Consider the following 22500-nt stretch of genomic DNA (forward strand, 5'->3'; position numbering starts at 1 on the left):
AACCCACTTTAGCGGAACCTCCCTTATGCTACCAGTAACGTTGAAAATTGATGAATTAATACGATTTTGCTCAACTGTGATCACAAGTGATGACAACTTTTAAAGATTAATTGTACTTAGCTATTGAAAGTCTCAAATGAATAAATAGAGAACCTTCATGAGATATCAGTTTGAAAACTTGGATAGCAATTATTTCTTTTACTTTTTGCTCCCTTGTATGATTCACCAAATGCAAACTTTTTATTCCAGGGATTTTCTCAGACTTGGGTTTCCACTTTACTGTCAATCTCTTGAAGCTCCAAATGAAACAGCTCAAAACACTAGAAAAACTAACGACGTGACAATGCTAGAAGAAAATCCACAAGAGAAGAGAGAAGATAGCCAAGACCTGAATGAGTCGCTGAGGAAGATTTCAGAAGTAACACCCAGGAAAGTGTCAGATATCGTCAACAGAAAACTCTCAGACACAGATTCTCATTCAAACACACTGACATTTAGAGATGTGATGCTTAGCATGATACAGCCAAGCTCAGAATCAGGTTCTGATGTGGAATCAAATTCTGACGAGGATGAATACTTGATTGTTCAAAATGCAAATCTAGATCCTGGTCACAGTGGTTCTGGTGAAAATGAGGACGTAAACACCGAGAGTGATGACACACCTCCCCAGCCACCTCCAAGAAGGTCTAAAGCCAATTCCAAAAGACGTTCCTTCAAAGGAGCCCTCGATTTGGACAGTAATCTCAGTTATTGTCAAGATTATCAGGTTACTGTGGAAACTAGTGATGGGATCGAGCTAAAAGGTGTAATGACAGCTGAAGTTGACGGAGTGGATATTGACACAATTGGTAACACTGCTCAGGAAGTTTCTTACATAGACCAGGGGGAAGACACAGTTATTTTAGATTTAAAAGGGGAAGCTAAGGAAGCCATTAGTGACAGCTCAACAGACGAATCCCCTGAAAGAAAACATTCCGAAACAAATGATGATGCCGCATCTGATAATGATGATGAAAACTTGGTGAGTGCAGAAGCTGTTAATGATACTGCTGCCAGCCCACACAAAGCTGCAGAAATGAGCTTTGATGAATTCAGTATGAAATTGTCACAGATTGCAGAATCTCGGCCGGACCCTCAAGTTGGTAGCTACGTCAATCGGCAAATAAGTTCATTAAATGGCGAAGCTGAGGATGCTGAAGATGTTGAAAAGGACGATGTAGAGGAAATGTCCTGCCAGCCACACGGAGGAGGAGCTGTGTCACTCACTCGTGTTAAGTGTGTGGTTTCCATGACAACTCCAAGGGATGCACGGGCCCATGGCGCAACAGACTGTCCATCTTTTGTGGAGTTTGACATGAGTGTGGATGGGTTTGGTTGTCTGTTTCTCCCAGCCATTGCTCCACAGATCTCAGCTGGTAAGCTTTGCCCTCAATTTGCACTTTTACCACTAAACCACACACTTCATTATCATGTACGGGGCACAAAGAAAACAAATATCAGATTTAAATGCTCTTCGGGCAAGCTCTAACTATGATGCACTACCTGAAAGTTCTGCATACTAGCACCCCCCCTCCCCACCCCCTTCAAAAGTTTATCTCCATTTTGAATTTTCTCAAACACTTTCCTTAGAAACCTTGCCCCACAAGTGACAAACAGAATTTAGTAGCCTGATGGAAAATCTACTATAGTAAGCTATCGGTCAGGACTTGCACACTGACGTAGTCTCGTAAACAAACAAATGCTTATTGCCTTTACAGGTATTGCAACTGTTAGCTCAGTGATGGCTCCATCAGTGGTAATGGGTGGGGTGCCTGGAGTAGGGGTGGGGGAACGAATGTTCCCCCCTCAGGCAGGATTGACATTTGTTTGCTGGATTTGCATCGACCAGTACAGTGACACCACTGAGGACCAGCATCCCGTCAGGCTCTTGACGATCATGCGACAGTTTCGTAGCGGAAGTGAAAAAAATCCCAATGTGCCATGTTTAAGCATCAGTATCTCGGCCAGGGATAGAATGCTTGTGGTATGTGATATTTTGTTTAATACAACTTTAGTCACACTACAAAGTGTTTTACTTGAATGCATGTAGTATTGACTATGATGGATTATCCATCTTTCTGGTAAGTAATAATTTTTTTCTTACATGTGTAAGTCACGTTAGTACGTTTTAGTATTATAGTGTCCATTTAGGCAATGATTACAGACGGATAAAATCTTAATTTATGCAAGCTTTCAAGTTCAACTTTCAGCCGTCAAAGTGTCAACTTTTTAACCAATGAGATTTTATGGACTTTTTTAAGTAGCCAATCAAAAAGCGAGAATAGCTGTTGACTACGTTCGCGTCATTTTGAATACTTTTCACTTACCTTTGTTTACGGCAAGTTTACGGCGTCTTTTCCCCTCATTTATTCCCGGCATTTGACCATTTGGGGGTCTTGTTATTGTAAAAAACAAATTGACGTCTGTTTTTTTATGCGTCTGTCCTCTTATTGACTTCCGGACTTGAGACACCAGCGGAAATAAAGGGAAAAACGGAAATAAGAGCGTTTCTTGTATTACTGAGTTTTTGAGTGCACCCAAAAAGATACTTATTATTATTTAACGGCTGAAAATAGTAGCATTTTGTCATGAACACCCTTAGTGGAAAAAAAAAATGTTCAAATGTTGTTGTTTATAGTGGTCAATGCGCTTAGCTACCCCTAGCTAGTTCACAGGCATGCCACTTAAACTGAAAGAAACAAATATATCAACTAAACATAATAGGCTTAAGAATCCCAACTGGCGGGAGGCAGACCAGTTGGCTATTTACAAGCATGACCGAGGAGTTGACCTAGGGTCTACCGAGAAACAACTCCAGCTTAGTGGTCAGAGCGGGACTTGAACCCGCGACCTCCGCCCTAACCACTGGGCCATGCTGCCTCCAGAATCCTTGATTTATACTCCTAGGCAAGATGATGTGCGTCCCGACCTTTTCATATGGGAGACCTCCCTGGGATTGATACCCATTATTTTACCAGTTTCTAGAATCTGCAAATTACCACAACTTGTTCCCGTCATCTTAGAACATCTGTGGTTAAGCTGGTAGTGATTTGATCATGAGGTCATCTTGGAAACACACAAATCCCACAAGGGTCAAAGATATTCTTTATATGAGTTTCCAGTAGCTCAAAGGCTAGTGGGCATGTTGTTCAGTTTCTAGCACTTTTAAATGCATTAACCTTGTTTTGTGGTTGACCACAGGTTTGTACAGATGAAGGTGGGTGTGAGGATGGTGCCGACTTACCAGTGATGCAGGTTCAACGTGAACGTGAGCACACAGAAGCCAGGTTTCTAAGCGACCAGTTGTTAGAGGAGGGAAGATGGCATCACGTGATGGTCGTGTTAAACAAAGCGTTGATAAGAAATAGCACCTGTGCTTTGTTTGTGGATGGAAAGCATGTCAACACCTGTAAGGTGAGGGAATTCGTTGAATTTTAAACTTAAACGAGAATATTAAACAAGATGCTTCCTGTTCAAAAGATATCTAATTAAGAGATATTTTTCTGGGCTCATGACATAAGCTGCCACTCTGCAGCTGCCAAAATTGCGTTCAGATGTATTGGAATGCTTGCAAGATTGATTTAAATGTGGGACCACGATTACAATGAACCATTGAAACAAACAAATTTGACATACTCTTTCTATTTATGATGTCTTTCAAAGTGTAGATACTAGAAAAGGTGAACAGTGACATCGTTAAAGATTGCCTTATTGGGTAAATGTTTATCTTTTATCCGGGGGGGGGGTACTCCCTTATGTAGGCTATATAGGACGTGCGGCCCCAAAGAGTTTGGTTTTTCATCCATTTCGGTCATAGATAGGGCATCGATTTTGGCCAGTTTGGTCATAAATAGGGTATGGTTTTTGCAGTCTAGTCTTGAATTGGATATGTTTTTTAGAAGAAGCTTCTTTGTCATCTTTATCGATAAGACCATCAACAAAAGCCCTTCATAAACTATGTCTAAGGCAACTGTGCCAGACGCAATGGTCATAAATAGGGAATCCAGTGTTTTTGTCAGTTCTCAAATAGGGTAGGGGAAGGGTAGGGAAAATCGTAGATTTTAGTCATAAATAGGTTAAGGGCTTTAGGAAGCTGGCCGCACACCCCCACCGAATTGTTCTGGGAGTACCCCCAGGATCTTTTACTTCCTGTTTTGTAAGTTTGCTTTTTTATTATTATTGACCTTCTTTGGACCCTAGTGCTAGATCTATATAAGCAAAAAAGAAATTTTACTTTCAAAATACATTTTCAGCTGAAATATATCCAGGCTGCTGCCGTTAGTCCAGACGCGGCAGTGGTCAATGTGGCGCCGTACATCTCAGCCTATGTCGGTACTCCACCTAACCCGAGCTATCGCAGATGTTCGCGCCTGTTGTGGAGACTGGGCCCCACTCATCTGATAGAAGAACCACTGTCTGGCTCAACAGCCGATGAAATGTTTAGACTGGGACCTAACTATGTTGGTAGTTTCCAGGCTCCCTGTCCTGAAGGTCAAGTCAGGGTGGTAAGTTGCATACATCTCGGAGTTGTAATTGTGCGAGATCATCAATTTCCCTACGTGCCTTGCAGGCCTTTGATGTAGATTATCTTTTTCTATGTCCTTACTCCACTTTTCTGTTTCACAGTACATTACAATGTGACATTAAGTAATATATCAAACACGAGAGACAGTGTTTCATCAGGATATCCAAACACCAAGACGACAGTTAAAAAAACAACGCGCAGCGGAGTATTCTTGACGAAATTCGAGGTGTTTGGATAGCCTATAAAACACTTTCTCGAGTGTTTGATATATCTTCTCAATCGAAACAAAAACTAAGGAGTAAACGGAGAAGTAAAATAGTCAAAATCTACGCTTATTAAGACCGGGTATCGAAACCTCCTTCACGGTTGTGATTTTCTTTGTTTTAACTTGATGAATTATTAATGAGTTTGAGAATATTAAAGAAATCTTGGCTAAAGAACAGTTTTGTTCCAGATCACAAGCTGGTGCTTGTGTTAAATTGTTTCAGCAATTTGAAGTCGATAATTCTTTGGCTGTTTCGAACACTGGCGTTCCCTTTCAATTATTTTGGAATTTTAAAAAAATTTCCGCGCGCCGCTATGTTTATTTTGCAAAGCCGCTTGATGAGAATTATAACGTCAATAATGCGTGGTTGGACTTTTTTTTTAGCCAACTTGTAAGCTTCCCACCAGTTGGGATCTTAATAGTTCATGTTCCATCAGAGTTTGCTTTATTTGTTTACTTATTTACAGTGTCCCCAATCAGCACAACAGTGCTAATGATTTTTTTTGTGCTTGACCTGCAGTATGGCACTGAGAGTGTTGAGCCGCTTGTGAGTGAAGAAAAGGTCATGTTTGGAATCCATGGACATGCTAAGTCAGTGCTCACTCTCGCAAAAATTAGAAAACACTTCAGGAAAAGTGACACCCGAGCTGTGGCTAAAGAGGTATTACTTGATCAGTCTCTACTTGGTGCAAATATCAGTTGAACATATGAACGTTTACTCGACGTACGGTTATTCAACCGGCATCAACTGGTTATCTTTTAGTGTGTTCTATTAGGCTATTCAGAAGGTTGCACGTGCGTTGAATCAATTGTTCATTCAGGTTTTCAGCCAAAACCATGTGAGATGCAAATAGTCGGTCTCGCTAGAAGATGGCCTTATTGGATTAGTACTCTGTTAGAAAGATACTTAGTATGTGTGTACTGTGTGTCGAACGGTTCAAGTCGCGCAGAACGGACTCAAGTGACTGACGTACGTCGAAGGCAAAAACATTCAGTTTGAAATCATTGTTAAGTCGTCAGCACGTCATAAATTAATATATGTTATCGAAATTTTAAGTAACGTATTAAAGTTGATTTGCCATGAACCTACAAAGATGATAAATTATGTGATCTTTTGGGAACAAAACAACTTCCAGTTTGAGCGAACCGTAGAATAGAATTCATCCCGCTAAATTGATCAATCACCGTATGCATAATAACTGAGAGATATAATAATGATATGTGCTATACTTATTTTCTCTTGATCTGTTCTTCAGCTTGGTCTGTCAACCCACGATAACACCACACCTGTGCGACTGATTCACAACACTGCAGCCCATCTCCAAGGCACCTCACGGACTATCGGTGCAGTCATCATTGGCTGTTCTGGAGTGCGGACTTTTTGTCCAAACCCAGTTTCTAAGCTGATAGAGTGTATCGGTGGTGTGTCGGCCCTGCTAGGCTTGGTTGCTATGGCAACTGATGTTGAAGGGCTATACGCATCTGTCAAGGCGTTAAGCTGTGTTCTTAGAAGTAATCCGTCGGCGAGAAGAGACATGGAGAGAACGAGAGGTTACCAGGTACACAAATAAAAACAACGTGCATTAAAATTCAACTTTAATATTTCTCCCCTTCCTTTGTAAAATACTAAGTATATTAGGAAATTAGGAAATTAGGTGTTGACAAAGTCATCATTTGGAAAGTTATCTTGAAAATTCTTGCTTGTTTCACACCACTTTTCACTTAATCTCTCTTATTTAAGTAGTGACTTGCTTTATAGAGCAGTTTTCAATTGAGTGTCGGAGGAAGTCAGGCAATTACTTTGATTTTGGTTTTACTACGGATTGAGATTTGTTGAGTAGTGTACCTGGTAAGTAATTGGTTTGGTTTCGATTTTACGACACTCAATTGAAAACTGCTCGAGATTCAGCATAATAAGGTTTCAAAATCCATCTATTTTCCATACAGCTTTGTAATGATGTCATGTTAATTGTAAAATCTTTTTAACATTTTTCTCTACTCTAAAACCTAATTATTATAATGTTATTGTTTTAGTCATATATCGTGGCTGAAGTTCACTTTAAGCCTTGACTGTGTTAATTACAGATTTTAGCGTTGCTACTTCGGAGGAAGAAACACTTGCTGAACACGCACATTCTTCACTTAACATTTGCCTTGGTTGGAACAGTAGACAGTGACAGGGAGTCGTCAGTTATACCTAACAGAGTGGCATTCAAAGACTTGTTGTGTGATTTAGAGGTAAGAGTTAGCCATTTATCATAACTTGCCTGCAGATAATTTACACACTAGCTTCAAAGATCTCTCTTTTTTAGGGGAGCAGGGATGGCGCAGTGGGGAAATCGCTCACCTTCCACCAATGTGTCCCGGGTTCAATTTAGGCCCGGTGCCATACGTGGGTTGAGTTTGTTGTCAGTTCTCGCCTAGCTCCGAGGGGGTTTTTCTCCTGGTCCTTCGGTTTTTCTCCCTCCACGGAAAACAACATTTCCAAATTCCAATTCGATTAGGTTAGAAGAGCCACATGAAAACCAGCTAAGGCTGATGTGGTTTCGTCTCTAAATATTGTAATTTTTAGTGGAAGCGGTCGTAAGGATTTTAGCCAACAACGACAGAAAGTCAAATGCGGGTAACGAAACCCATTGGATATCCAGAGTTCCTGGGAATCATTGAGGAAGCAGATGAGACATGACACATTAACCAGATGGTTTAAAGTACAGTCCCTACAGAAGATCTAGTCTCTACCCCTTGAGAATCAGATTGATTAGCCATCAAAATTGAGAGCCTGTGAATGATAAAAGCCAGCCTCATGAAGTTAAAGCAGTAACGTCAGGGCTTGAGCGTCTAGAAAAGTTTAGCCCAAATTTCTCAAGTTATTCGTTTGTAATCATTTGTAATCCGCGACAATCTTCTCCATCGTCAACCATCCTGTTTCCTTTATGGTTTATTGTTATCTCTTTGGTTTTTTTCTGTCTTAGTAAACTACTATTTTCAGGTTTCCTTTAATTTAAGGTAGTTTTGTACGTGGCCAAAATAACTCAAAATGCCATGAGTGAGGTTCTTTAACTTTCTTGTCTTATCGCGTCATTTTACCATAATTTAGTGTACTACAATGTGAAAGCTTTAAACTAACGCTTGTAAAATTTGGCATTTTTTTTCTCCAGGTGTGGCGTGAAGCCCCCGCAGACTTACAGCGATCATTGTTCTCACACTTCTTGGAGCTTTTGGGGCCAGGAAGGTAATGACAGCCCAGTTTTTATTTTTGTTAACATAAATTGGCATTGTCACTTTAAAGATAATACAAAACAGGTTAAAAAAAAAAAATGAAAACCATTGGTTTTATTGATGCACAAGTAGCTTGACAAGTAGTGTCATCAGTGGCGGATCCTGGATAGGGGCCCAGGGGGCTCGGGTTCTCCCCCCCCCCCCCCCCCCCCCACTATTTTGGGTAAAAAAAGAAGAAATCACAGAAGGAAGAAAAGCCGGCAGGGCAAGCAAAACTCAAGGTCTTAGCTCAAGGTCCGGATCCGCCACTGGTCATCATTGTCAATGATAATTTACTTTGCTTTTATGTAACTCTCCTTATCAACAGTGAATCGGTGAAGAATGCTGAACTGATGCAGCGACTGAGCTTGGTGGCCAAGCTGTTGTTTGTTCTTCACGACGACAGCGTGACAGACTCAACAGCGCACACTATTGCCAGTGTGTTATCAGTGCTGTTAAGTAACACGAGTGAGAGGAAAAACTTGCTCAGGTATGACACCAATGTAACAACATATCGTGACAGTTATCATGCCTCGTACCAGTAGTAAGCCCCAGAGGGTCAGGCAGGTACATTTGATGCTAAATGATTATTAACAGAATGGCCAGTATGCTGACTGCGTGTCGCTTATTTATAGTTTTGAAATAGTCTTAGTTATGTGTGGCAGTACTTGACTACTACACATTCAGTTTTCACCGGATTGTTCATTTGTGATGGTGGCAATGCTGATTTGACTGTTCACACACTGTGAGAAATATCAGGCCCTGTCCACACGTATCCGGATATTTTTGAACCCGCAACTTTTTCTTTCCGGATACGGCTTCCGTCCACACGCATCCGGCAAATTCAGCAGCGAATCCGGATATTTTTGAATCTGCTCTCCAGAGTGGACGGTGAATCCGGGTATTTTCGAATCCGATGACGTAGCAAAATCGTGTCCAGTCTCTTACCAAACAATAAACCAGTTTCGAATTCGCTACGTGTGGACGGGAAAATTTTTGAATCCGGAAATAAAAAGTTGCGGATTCAAAGATATCTGGATACGTGTGGACGGGGCTTCGAAGTCACTTTCTGCCAAATTTTGCTTCTATGTTCTAATAGGAATGTACACTCATCTGTTGTGCATTTGTCTTGTGAATTATCGGCTGAGGGTAAAACGTCTTCGACACTTTTTAATTTTTTAAAGTCGTGGGGTAAAATTTCTTATTAACTAAGCTCGCTGGAGACTGTACTAGGAGACTATAGTTCTCAATCTTTTCTGTATGGACCTCACTGGGTTAAATGTGGTTCATCTCTTGTTTCAAGACCCAGGGCCGACATTTTTCAAGAATAGCATTGGGATCAGGCTTGTTTAATGTAACAGCATTTTCCCCCTTTGGTTAGATTTGGCCAATTCCTGGTGTCAACTTTACCGGAACACCCTTGCAATGAAAACGAGCTTAAACTGGACGTTGTGTCGACAACTGAAACCAACCCTGAGGGAGGGGAGGCAGAAGAGTCTTTGTCTCCGAGACGCATTTGCTTGCGTAATGTGATGTTGGAACTTATTCTTTGTTTGATCTATGCTGAAGGAGGTGAACTGGATCATAGGTAAGACAACTGCCGGGCCGGGTTGTTCAGAGCCCGGTTTAGCTAACCAAGTTTAACGAGGATATTGGTTTCAGTTTTGTAACTTTGCGGTGAGGTTTTCAGTTTATATAAATATTGTTTGTCCTTCAGTTTTGAGTTTGAATAATCTCAAACTACACAAAATATAAGCTGTGAAAAACATTGTCATACAAGAAAATTAATACTTCGATTAACTTTTAATCCTGGCCTTAGTGTTAACTGGTTTTCTAAGAACCCGGCCTGCTTTAACCTATAGTTTGTCCTTGGTCAGTGTAGAGCTGGTTCTCTGTTTAATCTGTGGTAAAACAATTGAAGAGCAATGCAGATCTTCGCTAAGAATTAGCATTAGTTTCAATTTCAGTTTTGTAACTTTTCAGTGAGGTTAACTGTTTTGACCGTCAGTTTTGGCTTCATCTTAAAATTCAAATTCCAAAAAAAATTTAAAAGCATCGAGAGCACATATGCAAGACGAGTTAAAACATTGTTAACTTGTTTAGCGCTGACTATATTCCGAAAAACTTGACTTAGAATTACACGCTATCTAGGATCTTTTTCTTTTCGATTTCAAAAAACTAAGAAGAATCCAATTTGTTCCAGTTTTGCAGATGCTCTTCAGGAGACACTGGGATTCGACTGGCTTCTTCTCTTTATCCAAGCTCATCTTCACAACACCACAGTGGTACGTGCGACCCGTATACTGGTCACCATGCTAAGTAGTACGCCTGCGCTGAACAGATTCAGAGAAGGACTGAGCAGTGGTAACTGGCTGGATGGTACTGACGTCATGCTTAACAAAACCACTTATGTTGTGGCAGGTATGAGAATGATTTACATCTATTTTCTCCGAGCTATGTCAAGTTTTTGTCCAGAAGACAGTGATGAGAATACAGAAAACCATTAACTTAGTGATGCCGTCTTGATATAACACCAAATTCGCAGAATTACATTAAAAGAAGTGTTTGTAATCAGTAACTTAGAAATATTACCCAAATTTGTCGGAAATGTTATAAAATTAAACACAACACGTTGCTTTTTTGTGGTTGCTTGAAACTTCGAATGAGATTAAATTTAGAAAAACATTTCTACCTCAAAACATCGTGTTAAGCTTTTCTCGCTTTTTTTTTTTTTTTTTTTTTTTTTATCAGTGATTGAAAATGACGAGACAGGATGTCTTTTGTTTCTGATCATAGTTAAAGCAAAGGCTGAGAGAGAATTGTTTTCTTTTTTGCCGAGATATGTTTATCAGATTAATTTGGTTTGTGAGATTTTCCAAATGTGGTATCTGTGTTCAATTGAAATAATAGTAATATTCGTCACGAGGTCTGAAAAGTAAAGCAAACGGGTTACAAATCACCCGCCATTTTCAACCACTCCCATTAATGTTCACATCACAATTAAACCGCTCGTAAACATGGTAAAAAAGCCAGTGGTGATCTGATGACGAACGCGCGTGATTGACGTAAGCAAGCAAGTACATTTCATTGGTTTAACTAACTTTATTTCCACTGTGATTGGACCAAAACTTGACGAGCTGTCATGTGAAATTAATGACAATAATGTAAAATTAACTCTCGTAACGCCCCTTAGATCAAAAACTCAAAAATTTGATGTACTTTCCGGAACAGCATTTGAGACGAGCTGTTTAATATCACTATCGCTAGACTCAACAAAACGAGTATGGTTTCCTTCCATGTAAAATAAGAGAAAGGAAAATTTGAAACTCTTGTGCTGACTGTGTTTCTCTTCGACGGAAGCAATCGGAGGAAAAATATCGACGCTGGCGGGGGTTATCGCGTGATAACTGTCCTGTGAGTTTTCACCACGTGACGTAAAGCAACCAATAAAATCGCGCCAAAGTTAATGGGTGGGTTATAAGGTCGAATACTTTGTTTTCTTACCACTTCAGACCTTCTAACCTTCTGATGAGAATTATTATTACAGTCGAACCTCCACTAGCGGTCACTTCTCCACAATGGCCACTTTTTTTGTCCCGGCGGACGTTCCATACTTTCTCCCTTTTTTTAACCTCTCCACAACGATCACTGACCTCTCCACAATGGCAACGGCCACTAAAATTCGTTCCAACCGGCCAAAATGACCTCTTGACAACGGCCATTAATCAACAACTGACGAAGGATGCATACAAAACCTCATTTGTTGTTGTAAAAAGTCACCAAACTTGATCCGTACCGCGCGTCATTGGTCTCTGTTTCTGTTGTATTGATACATTTTGATTTATATATGCTAAAATAAGCATTTTTGGACAAAAATTGCTGCACCCCCGAAAAAAACCCCCAGGTGTCATATTACACCCCTACCCTTCCCGTAACGGCCACTTCTTTACCACAGCCACTTTCCTCTGGCCCCAAGGTGGCCGTTGTGGAGAGGTTCCACCGTATTTCAATTAACACAAGGTCAAGAATGCACACCTAAAATCTCATGCTAAATTTCTTGTGCAGGTTTTAATGTGGGCTTCGTTGCTGACAACAAGCAAAAGTACCAGATCAACAGAGAAGTGTGCAGTGTTCCTGGATTCCTGATGCTCGATAAACTGCTGTCCAAACATATCGACATCCCTGAAATTTATCATCTTGTGATTGCTCTTTTGCTTGGTCATCCTGTGTCTGGTAAGTAAATAACTCACTTATTCGCTGGGAGACATTTGTAAAGTGTTAGCCTACCATATTGTCATTCCCCGCGCTTTCTCTCCAAAGGAAAAAAAAAAGGGGGGGTGGGAGTGGGGGAGTGCAAATACCATTTTAAAGTGACAGGGTTTGATGTTTACTGCTTTGGGTGTTAGAACAGAATAGGACCAACATTAGAGTTGTCCTATTAAACTGAACCATAAAATAAAAGACTTAGCAGTATGGTAAGTCTTTCATTTATTTATTTTTTTTAAGTACAATTTTATGAATAGCTGTATTTTATATGTAAATGCTGATCGCCAGTTAATACCAGTGATCCAGTGATCACTGATTGGCCTTTCAGGTTAAATAAAGTCTTTTATTTTTATTTTATTTATGGTTGTCACTTGAGCTAGTATCACAGAAAAAGGTATTTGGCATAATCAGCAAATGTAAAAAAAAAAACAACCGGTTAGGGTTTTATTTTGAATTCTTATCTCTTAGAGGGGGTGAGTGAAGTCAAATTACGACCAAAAAACAAGATTCTGTAAGCGTTTTGAGGTTTCTGTCAGTTTTCTTACAATCTTCCTTTGTCTCTTTTACATTGAAGAGTTCTCAGGAATAACTCTTCGTACTTGTATTTATTTTATTCGTATTCAATTCTTCAAGGCCTCTCCTAGGTCAGTAAAATATCTACAGCAGTTGTCTTTAAAGCGGAAACCGTGTACATTGTTACCTTGATTATATATAATAGTGACTGACACGCATTTTCTCCTAAACGTATCAACAGAAGTTCAAACATACAGGTTGGGAGAACTTAAACACTCTTCAACAAAGGTGTCTCTAATTTATTCATAATCAAATTCTCACAACTTATGCTGTAACAAATATATAATGATGAGCAAAGAGAATTTGTTAGTTGACTCAACAGCTTTTTGTTTCAGATGTGTATGCCGGTGTTCAGTTTGACTGGGACAGCTTGACCTCTGTGTTCTGGTCACCCTCGGCCTCAGGAGTCAAATTCCCTGCCCGTAGTCCCCCTGAGCCTGGTTCACGTAATATCTACTGTCCCGAGGCCGCCCATGTGCTTCTCTCCATGGTTTTCGTCATGGTTAATGAGGTGAGTACTTCATATAACACGGAGTGACTAGTACTGGCTTAATGGTGCTAGTGGTGGACTCTAGCAGTCCTGCTATCGTCGACAAAGCTGTTAATAAGACATTAAAATATTTTTCGAACCTATTTATTTGAAGTAAAAGAAGCAATTTCGCTTTTTCTTCCTCCCTTCCCCTCGCGATCTTTTCCTTTCTTTTAGCTTTTTAATAATCTTTAGTGTAAAGTGCCATGGACAGTTAGTAGATTTGGCGCTGTATAAATACTTTTATTATTATAAATTCACAAAAGAGGATCTTGTCTAACATATCTCTCACAGATTATGCGCTAATTCAATATTTATGTTTACCTCTAAGAGATGGTGTTGAACAGTGCAATAGACCAATTTCGATGCATTGAAATTCAGCCTAGAACAATAGACCTCAGCACGAGGCTCTGGGGAATAACTGCAGAGTTTGTGGGGTTTATTCCCCAGAGCCTCGTGCTGAGGTCTATAGGCTGAATTTTAATATATCGAAATTGGGCTATTGAATATTGAAGGTCAGGATTGCTTCTCAAACTCATTAATAATGCATCAAGTTTAGACAAAGGAAATCGTGACCGCGGTGTTTGGATATCTGATCTTAATTAGCATAGATTTTTACGATTTTATTTCTCCGTTTTCTCCCTAGCTTTAGATTCGATTGAGAAGATATATCAAACACTCAAGACAGTGTTTGACCACATTTCCAAACACCTTGAAGTTCATCAAAAATACTCCGCTACGCATCATATTTTAAACTCTCTGCTCGGTGTTTGGAAATGTGGTCAAACACAATCTTTTTGTGTTTGATATATTACATAGAATGTGTAGTTAATTGATTATTTCTCTGTAGCCATGGCAAGACACAGCAGATCATTCCTGGCTGAGGGAATACCCCGAGACGTTACTTCAGTTCCTGCTCTTCTTGTATCGTAACATTACCAGCTTCAGTGTGGTGTGCACCTCACAAGAATTCCTTGAGAAACTCGTGGCTATTTTGTTTCCCAAAAGACGAAACCTGGCAAAATTCCAAGAGGTACTAAGATGGGTATGCAGTGGGAATTTATTGCCTTATTCAGTAGTGTATAGAGTGTTTTCACTCACGTGGCCAGCAACCATGCAAATTTATTGCAACAAAACAAGGTATTTAACTAAAAAAAGAGTTCAACTCCCACAAGATTGGTTTGGCACACGAACGTGACCGTTGTTTTGTTGCTTTGGGACACTAATATGGCTGCCGTGACTACATGTGAAAACTTTGTACTTGAGACTTATGAATAGCGCGTTTGTCTAATGGTTAGTAGATGGGGATCTGGATCAAGTGGGCTGGGTTTGAGGCCTGCCCGGATTCACTCTGCTGTGTTCATGGGCAAGACACTTTACTCTCGCAGTGCCTCCCTCCACCCAGGTGTATAAATGGGTTCCAGCGACATTTTAGGGCAGTCTAATAAAATACCAGGAGGTAACCCTGTGACGGAGAAGCATCTTGTTGAGGAAGAGTGTCAATGTTTCTTGTTGATTTATGTTGTAAAATTAAGCTTCTGCAGTGTGGCCACGTTAGATCGAGTGCAGATCTTTTTTGTCTTTATTTTCAGTAAGGTCAATAGTCAAAATTGATTTTGTTGAATGTTTAGATACTGCGTCACATATATGGGTTATTGACCAAGCGTGAGGTCAAGATGGCTGGATATTGGCCAAGTTCTTTTTTTGCGAGTTTATGGACCGAGACGAAGTCGAGGTCCATGAACCCGCAAAAAAAGAACGAGGCCAATATCCAGCCATCTTGACCGAACAAGCTTGGTCAATAAAGGATTTATTATATGGCTTTCGGGGAAGTTTTTCTCGCGGGACACGGCGGGTAGTCCCGAGCGGGCAAGATAGCTCCATCTTGCCCGTTCGGGTAGCCAATCACAGCGCAGCTCATGGAGGTTCTTCGTTCACTCTTGCACTCAGACATTTGCACAGCTTCCGCTTTCCCGTTAGTTTTATGGAAGAAAGGTAACTTTCTTTGGTTTAGTGACGACTACCTAATGCTAATAAATTGAGAAAAAATTAAAAGATAAGCAGAGCTAGAAATCTGATAGAGCACCATTCTCATCATTGATCTTCTGTTTGCCAACTTCATTTACACACAGCTTGCATCAGACAGTGAGAATGAAGGGGAGCCTGGGACAGAGTCTGAGGCATCACCGTTTTCGTCTAGGACTCTGTTGATTACTCACCCAGCAAGGAAGTGTGTGTTTGAATTCCTCAGGGTGATCATGACTGATTCACTCACCTCGCCTACATCAGCCAAGAGTTTGGGAGTCATTGATACAATTCTAGAGGTAAGAAGGAGAGAGTCTTATCTCCTATTTGAATAGATATCCGCTTAATATCATGTTATTACGGACTATAGTTGTGTTTCCTAGAGCCAGATACATTTGCTCTTAAAACTAACGCCCCCTGGTGTGCGGCTATATGCACTGTGTTTGTCCTGTAAATGATGTGACAAGTTTTGCGCACCTTGAAAAGTTTAGCCTAACTTTTTCAAGTTCGTCGTTTGTAATCCTTGTTAATCTTCTCCATCCTTAACCATCCTTGTTCCTTTATCGTTTATTATTATCTCTTTGGTGTTTTCCTATCTTAGTAAACTACTATTTTTGAGTTTCCTTCAATTTAAAGGTAGTTTTGCATGTGGCCAAAATAACTCGAAATGCCATGACTGAGCTCTTTAACTTTGACAATGTACTGATGTTGTAATAAGTTGATGTTGTAAGGACAGGTTAGGTGTTCATATTAAGTGTTTCAAATGAAAATTCCGACAATCCTTTTATCCACGTTGCAGTCCTATCCATTAAAATGTACCCAGCCACAACAAGCGGAATTTCAAACGGAAGTGCTGTGTGCTCAGATAGATTTTTTCCTTGGTGGGAACCTTCTGACCAACCCATCAGCAGGGTCAGGAAATCACGCCAAGATTGTGGCCAATGCTTTCTGCTTCGCCTCGAAAGTCGTTGATAAGCTGTGGATTGGTAAGTTGAACAGTCATAAGGCCTTCAGCACGCAATAGTACGCAGTCTGTTCGAGCTGTTTTGACAAACCTTCGTGCGAAAACGTTGTCACCCAGAAAGTAGACTAGCGTAATATTCTCATCATTGTGTGACGTGACAAGGAGAGCGTGACATTACAAGGTTTGCTATTGAGAGCGCAGTCAATTTTCTCTTCTTTGACTTGAGATCATGGGTTATTTATATTCTTTGACATTTACAGTTATCTTCTGATAGGTGCCAAAATAGCTGATCAACAGACGTGTTATGGTGTTAGTCCGGAATAAACATTGTTCATTGTTTCTTTGGTTCTCTTCCAGGAAATTTTGTTCAAGGTTACAAGACGGCATTCAACTTTATAACAAGCATGATTGAAGCAGTGAAAGGTGTGATATCATCTCGCTTATCTATGTTCGTAGCCCAAGTTACAGTATTTAATAGTCTGTACAGGTGCTTCGACAACTTTGTCATCGAGTGCAAGAGATTTTCTGGAAAATGTCAGAGGTGGCGCAGTAATTTTGATGACAGCTTATTTTGTACCATCAGGTCAGTCTGTGTCATTGGACAGTGCTTACCACTCGCTGAACAGATCTGTCTTATTCCAACTGTCAAGACCTTTGGCTCGGCTTACAGGTGAGAAAGTATACAACGGTAAACACAACCAAATATTAGAGTTAGTTACATTCTACATGTAGTGCGAGTGTGACTGACAGCTAGATATACATGTAGCAGTTGTAAGAGAGCACTGATGTGAGCCAGTTTGGTTTGTTTTGGCGAGCAAACCATTCATTGGTAGCTGTCGTTCTTTTTGTACTTTTTTTTTTTTCCGGAGATGCATGTTATAGTGAAGAAAGCAAGTTTTGAAGTGGCATAACCGTGCCAGTTGTGTTGTTTTTAAAGGGTACAAGAAAACATTTTAGTTGATTTATTTTGTCAGTGTTTCACTTCAAATTTGGTGTCAATTCTTGTCAAATCTTGTTCTCTAATCTTCCCATCTGCTTTCATCAATCTACTAACCCACTCATGGTTTTTGTTAACAACACTAACATTTTTTGTGCTTTGTTTCTTCAGACCAAACAAGCCTGTTGGAATTCCTTCATATTCTGACTACAAACCACAAGTTGGTGTTTGCACCAGTCAACAACGAGCCAGATTTTATCGCCGGCCTGTGTCATTGGCTCCTTGTTATGGGAACTCACAAGTCTCTCTCGGTGGAAGACAACAATAAAAAGTCTGAAGGTGATTCTTCAATTTTATTGTGTAAACTAATTGGCCATTTCCGAATTACCTTTAGCCTCATTCTCAAGGCGAGTCTTGGTGCCCATCTTTTCACATGAAAATGAGATTTCGTTCAAATGCAAATTAAACTTATTTTCATATGAATGGTTGTGCACCAGGCCTCGCTTTGATAAAGAGGCTGGGCTACCCTAAAATCCCATGTTAAAGCCCTGGGCTTATATAACTTTATGAGGGGTTTTGGGTGGGCTTATAAACGGGGGGGGGGGGGGGGGGGCTTATACCCGGAGGGCATATAAGCGGAATAAAAAAAGTGTTTCGGAACGACGAGTTAAAGCTAACTAAAGCTATCAATATAATTTTCATGCATAGCTGTTGTTGGTTCTCCTGATGTTGGTGAAGAGATAACTGAGGAAGTTGAGAAAGATGTGTTAGAACAAGAAGAAGAATCGAGCTGTTCCAGGCTCCTGGCAGCGGCAGCCGAGAGAGTCTGGGATATATTTGTGCAGAACAAAAGAGAGGTGAGCTTTAAGAAAGTAAACGGCCACCCCTATTGGGCCGGCAGTAATCAAAGTCCCAAAGATGGTTTTTCTATTGTTTTTACTTCTAGTAAGCGGCCAGCCCCCTTTAAGCGGCCACTATCCATTTTCCCAAGGGTGGCCGTTTAATAGGGGATAAACTGTATTTGTTCTCTCAATAGGGAAGCCTGCACGCTCTGCAGCGTTTTTGTAATCTTATATACTCCTTTGTGGTGAATTTCAGGCCATGGAAGACGCATTCAAGATTGCTCTCCCGAAACCAAGCTTTACCTCTTACAGTTCAAGGGATTATGTTGAGCACATGTAAGATCGACCAATTTGTTTATAGTGTTTACCATGTACACAACTCTGTTTTTATTTTTGCGCCTCTTTCAGTGATAATCGCACTGAAAAACTGAAAATGAATGATATTGGAACTTTGGGTAATCGATTTTTAGCCAAGGATTTCTTTGAAGTTATACATCAATCACTCAAACGGTATCTTTTACGTGTCAAATCACCTAAAGTAACGTTTTGAGTGTCAGCCCTTCGTTGGAGCAAAATAAGGGACCACGATTCTTCCGATGTAATAAATAATATTTGGTCTCGTATCTTCGTTGCTACGCTTCCTCTAATAACATAATTCCCTATTCCAAGAAAACTTTGCCTTTCAAACTTTTGTTTCTGTTGTTTTCGGTAAAGATTTCTTGAAAATGTTTTGTTTCTGTTGTTTAGGCCAATGGGAGGTTCGTCGAATTTAAATCTGGACCTTAAATCTGTCAGGTAAAATATTCCTTGTTACTTTATGAGCAACAGATCAGCCACGATGTCTAGATTTACTAGCGGCGTTAGATAACGTGAATTAGCTTAGTTTGACCTTGCGTTAACTACCGTGACGGAACCGACCATGCACGACTCAGTGTGACATCAATGACTTGGCGTGACGTAGTGTGACCTAGCGTGACCAGCTCCTATGTATTGTTTCAGGCCGCTAATTGGTGAGGCTGCCACTAGGATGTGGATGGCGTACATCTCACTGGAAGAAAAACATAAAGCTGAGACATTAGGAACTCCGGTAAGAGATTTAATTAATGCTACAGATCATTTTTTATGTACAGTTAATTAATTTTATATTTACAGGGCCCCTATGGATACCAGCCTTCGAGCTGAATGGGCTACCCTGTAAAAATAAAGATTACTTTACTTTACTCTAACGCAAGTGCTAATGGCGTTTAAACATAAGGAAAAAGGAGTTTAAAACGTTTAAACCTATTTGGTGGGAGTCAAACTAGTTGCACATTTGCAACCGAGGAGTTTAACTCCAGTCTTTGTGAAACATTTTTAGTTAAAGATCAGAACAGGACATGAACACGCAAGCTCAGGATTTAAAGTCCGGCTAGCTAATTACTCGGCCACGCTGTTTCCGTTATCCCAGTGTGAATGGCCACGTAGCCTTTTAAGTTAGGACCACCTTGTACAGCATACTAAGGAGTACCACATGAAAGTGCTGCTCAATAGCTTTCATTTGAATGGTCACATACTAGGGTCTCATCCACAGACTTAAAAATTAAAACCACCTTGTACAGCATACTAAAGAGTACCACATGAAAGTACTGCTCAATAGCTTTCATTTGAATGGTCACACACTAGAGTTTCGTATGAGGTATTATCTCGTATAAGTACCACTGAATAGTATTTATTTGAACTATCACACTTCGGTATTCGCTGAACAGACGCAAAAAGGCAGTTAAAGTGAAAACGCCTGCTTAGCACGAGACGAAAAAAAATTCATTACACGGGACGAAGGACACAATGTATGTTGTTTTTTGCGTTATTGTTGTTGTTGTAGAAACTCAGCAACAAAGGAAGGAGTGGCCGATCACTGCGCATGCTCAGCTCAAAGAAAAGCAAGAAAGAGAACCAAGACCCTAAAGCATTACTGACCGAGTCACACCTGTGGAGGATGAGACACACCGAAGTGGTGCGAGATCTTGTACGACTTCATCACAAAAATCATCTTCAGGTACAAAGAGATTTGCTTTTTGTTTTGTAATCTACAGATCCATAAAGCTTGCGCAATAGAATGTCATTTCTACTTGCGAGCGCGGAAAAAAAAAGAACTTACAAAAGAAAATGGCTTACTACCGTTAATGTCTGTAAGTAACGACTTTGAATAACACTTATACCTATGCGGCGCCAAAGTTTTACTGTCTAATGGCGCTTTATAAGAATGAAAACTAAAACGCTGAACAGCAACAAGAAACAATTTTAAGTTAAAGTATTCTTAATAGAATGCCTTTGCAAAAAGGCGAATCTTAACGAATGCCAATTGTTTTTGGGAAGAGAGTTCCATAGGCAGAGATATGAGACGACCCGTCTTACCACAATCTTATCAAATGTGATTATCACTAGTAGATAACATGTAGATACTGATACGATTACTACTGAAAAATTAGGATAGCAACATTTGAGGTCCATATTCTTTTGGAAGATCGTTTCTTTTGCTGGTTGAGTTTCATGACTGTTACTTTATCGTTGTCAGAACTATCAACTGATTTCCAAGTCTGTGGCGGAGGAATGGGGTCTAATGGATGCTGATTTGACGCGAGAGCGAGGCTTGTGGGGTCCACCCAGCAGCTCACAGCTTGACAAGTGGGCTTTGGACATGGTGGAAGGTAACAAGCGAGACTGATCACGATGAAATTTCTCCTTACCTTCTCAGTTTTTTATGAAAGTAAAGAAAATCGTCAACCAGAGGAAAATTGTCCTAAAGAAGAACTTTCTCACAAAAAAAACTATTAAAATGATTTCATGCTAGTCAATTCACACATTTGTCTGTAAGACCCCATCAAATACTGCGGTTAAATAGACCATTTTACAGTTGTCTGCTCAGTGACCTGGCCTTTGTATGGCAGCGAGGCTAGAGTTGACCTTGTTTCGATACAGACCTCACTGCTTTTGTTGTGTAAAACAAGTTGTTCTGATGCTAACTAGGTGCATTTACATGACAAAAGCAGTGAGGTCTGTATCAAAACAAGGTCAACTCTAGCCTCGCTGCCATACAAAGGCCAGGTCACTGAGCAGACAACTGTAAAATGGTCTATTCACAACAATTCACAACCAATAATACGGACAATTTAAAACCTCTTGCAGCTACATCGCGCAAATGAGATCAGTAAAAGAATTTGCTTAGCTTTGAATCTTAAGTTCACTATTCAGACAATTATTTTTGAATTTTCTACAGAATGTATCACACACTGCATGGGAGTTTTCTCATAAAAAATCGTATTCACATCATGTTGCACCCTCGACAAAATCGAGTCGTACATGTTTCAATTCCTGACTGTTTTTTTTGTTGTTGTTGTTGTTTTTGTTTTGTTTTTTTTGTTTTACTCTGTGTTTTTTATAATTCAGGTCCTCATCGAATGAGAAAGAAGATGTATCGCAACGATAAGTTCTATGTCCATTATCCTTACGACAGCAAGGTGGCCAGGCAAGTCAGAGAGGTAAGTCATTGTATTGAGTGTAAATTGAAAAGTGAAGGAGTCCACAGTCTGTCTGAGGCGTCTCAGCGCTTCATCAAGGCTCGAAAAAAGTGCCGTCCGGTCGTCTGGGACAAGTAGATTCTCCTTCTGGGCAAGTAACTTTTCATTCTCACTTGGCCCTCAGGCAAGTCGTCTGCCAACTAAATCATTAAACGAGCAAACTAAAGCTTGCCCAGGGCAAGCAATATTTGACAGATAGTTGTCCTAAGGTCAACCTGGAATTCAAAATTTTTTTTTTCGAGCCCTTAACATGTTGTGGCATGAAGCGACTCGAAGTATTTTGAGATGCATTGTTAGAAAGCAAAATGGTGCCCTTACTCTTTATTTTATGTTATTTTTTTTTCTTGTTTTTTTTCAGAAATCATCAAAAGGCAGAGCTCCCATTAGTCGTGACAGCAAAATACATTTTAAACTGAGAGGACGAGTGGTGCAGGGACTGGGGCCAATTGAAGCCCTCACTCAGGAGAGGGGTGAGCAGTGGTTTCTCTATAACTTTGCGTATGGTGGTGTAAGCTCTCTTGTTCTTTCGTGGTCAAAAACTATTTTAACTGATTAATAACGTTAAGTGTCTCGTGTTTCGTTAATGTAGTTGTTGAAGGAGGAGAAAAGAAAGAAAAGAAGACCTTCACTTTGCAAATATCTTCGGAACCGAGCAACGTAACAGAAGAAAATGAAGGAAGTGAGGTAGGCAAAATTCTTAAAATATCAGAGAGAAACATT

At 40.2% G+C, this 22500-nt stretch overlaps 1 protein-coding gene across 1 annotated transcript in view; it reads left to right on the forward strand.

Annotated features, from left to right (window-relative positions):
• The window catches only part of LOC145494415 (WD repeat and FYVE domain-containing protein 3-like), a 49614-nt gene that overhangs the window by 10692 nt on the left and 16422 nt on the right, over positions 1-22500 (forward strand). Inside the window, exons 11-38 of the mRNA XM_081473878.1 lie at positions 250-1415; positions 1758-2023; positions 3241-3453; positions 4293-4544; positions 5350-5490; positions 6086-6388; positions 6915-7067; positions 7988-8061; positions 8416-8577; positions 9469-9675; positions 10291-10508; positions 12153-12320; positions 13262-13437; positions 14306-14488; positions 15588-15779; positions 16280-16466; positions 16802-16867; positions 17028-17114; positions 17553-17720; positions 18090-18238; positions 18480-18559; positions 18971-19018; positions 19223-19310; positions 20085-20258; positions 20778-20910; positions 21650-21741; positions 22139-22250; positions 22370-22464. Coding sequence (XP_081330004.1) covers positions 250-1415; positions 1758-2023; positions 3241-3453; positions 4293-4544; positions 5350-5490; positions 6086-6388; positions 6915-7067; positions 7988-8061; positions 8416-8577; positions 9469-9675; positions 10291-10508; positions 12153-12320; positions 13262-13437; positions 14306-14488; positions 15588-15779; positions 16280-16466; positions 16802-16867; positions 17028-17114; positions 17553-17720; positions 18090-18238; positions 18480-18559; positions 18971-19018; positions 19223-19310; positions 20085-20258; positions 20778-20910; positions 21650-21741; positions 22139-22250; positions 22370-22464 — 5353 coding nt within the window. The remainder of the gene's footprint in view (positions 1-249; positions 1416-1757; positions 2024-3240; positions 3454-4292; positions 4545-5349; positions 5491-6085; positions 6389-6914; positions 7068-7987; positions 8062-8415; positions 8578-9468; positions 9676-10290; positions 10509-12152; positions 12321-13261; positions 13438-14305; positions 14489-15587; positions 15780-16279; positions 16467-16801; positions 16868-17027; positions 17115-17552; positions 17721-18089; positions 18239-18479; positions 18560-18970; positions 19019-19222; positions 19311-20084; positions 20259-20777; positions 20911-21649; positions 21742-22138; positions 22251-22369; positions 22465-22500) is intronic.

This window comes from Orbicella franksi, chromosome 8 (assembly GCF_964199315.1).
Source record: "Orbicella franksi chromosome 8, jaOrbFran1.1, whole genome shotgun sequence".
In the NCBI taxonomy this organism is placed as follows: Eukaryota; Metazoa; Cnidaria; class Anthozoa; order Scleractinia; family Merulinidae; genus Orbicella; species Orbicella franksi.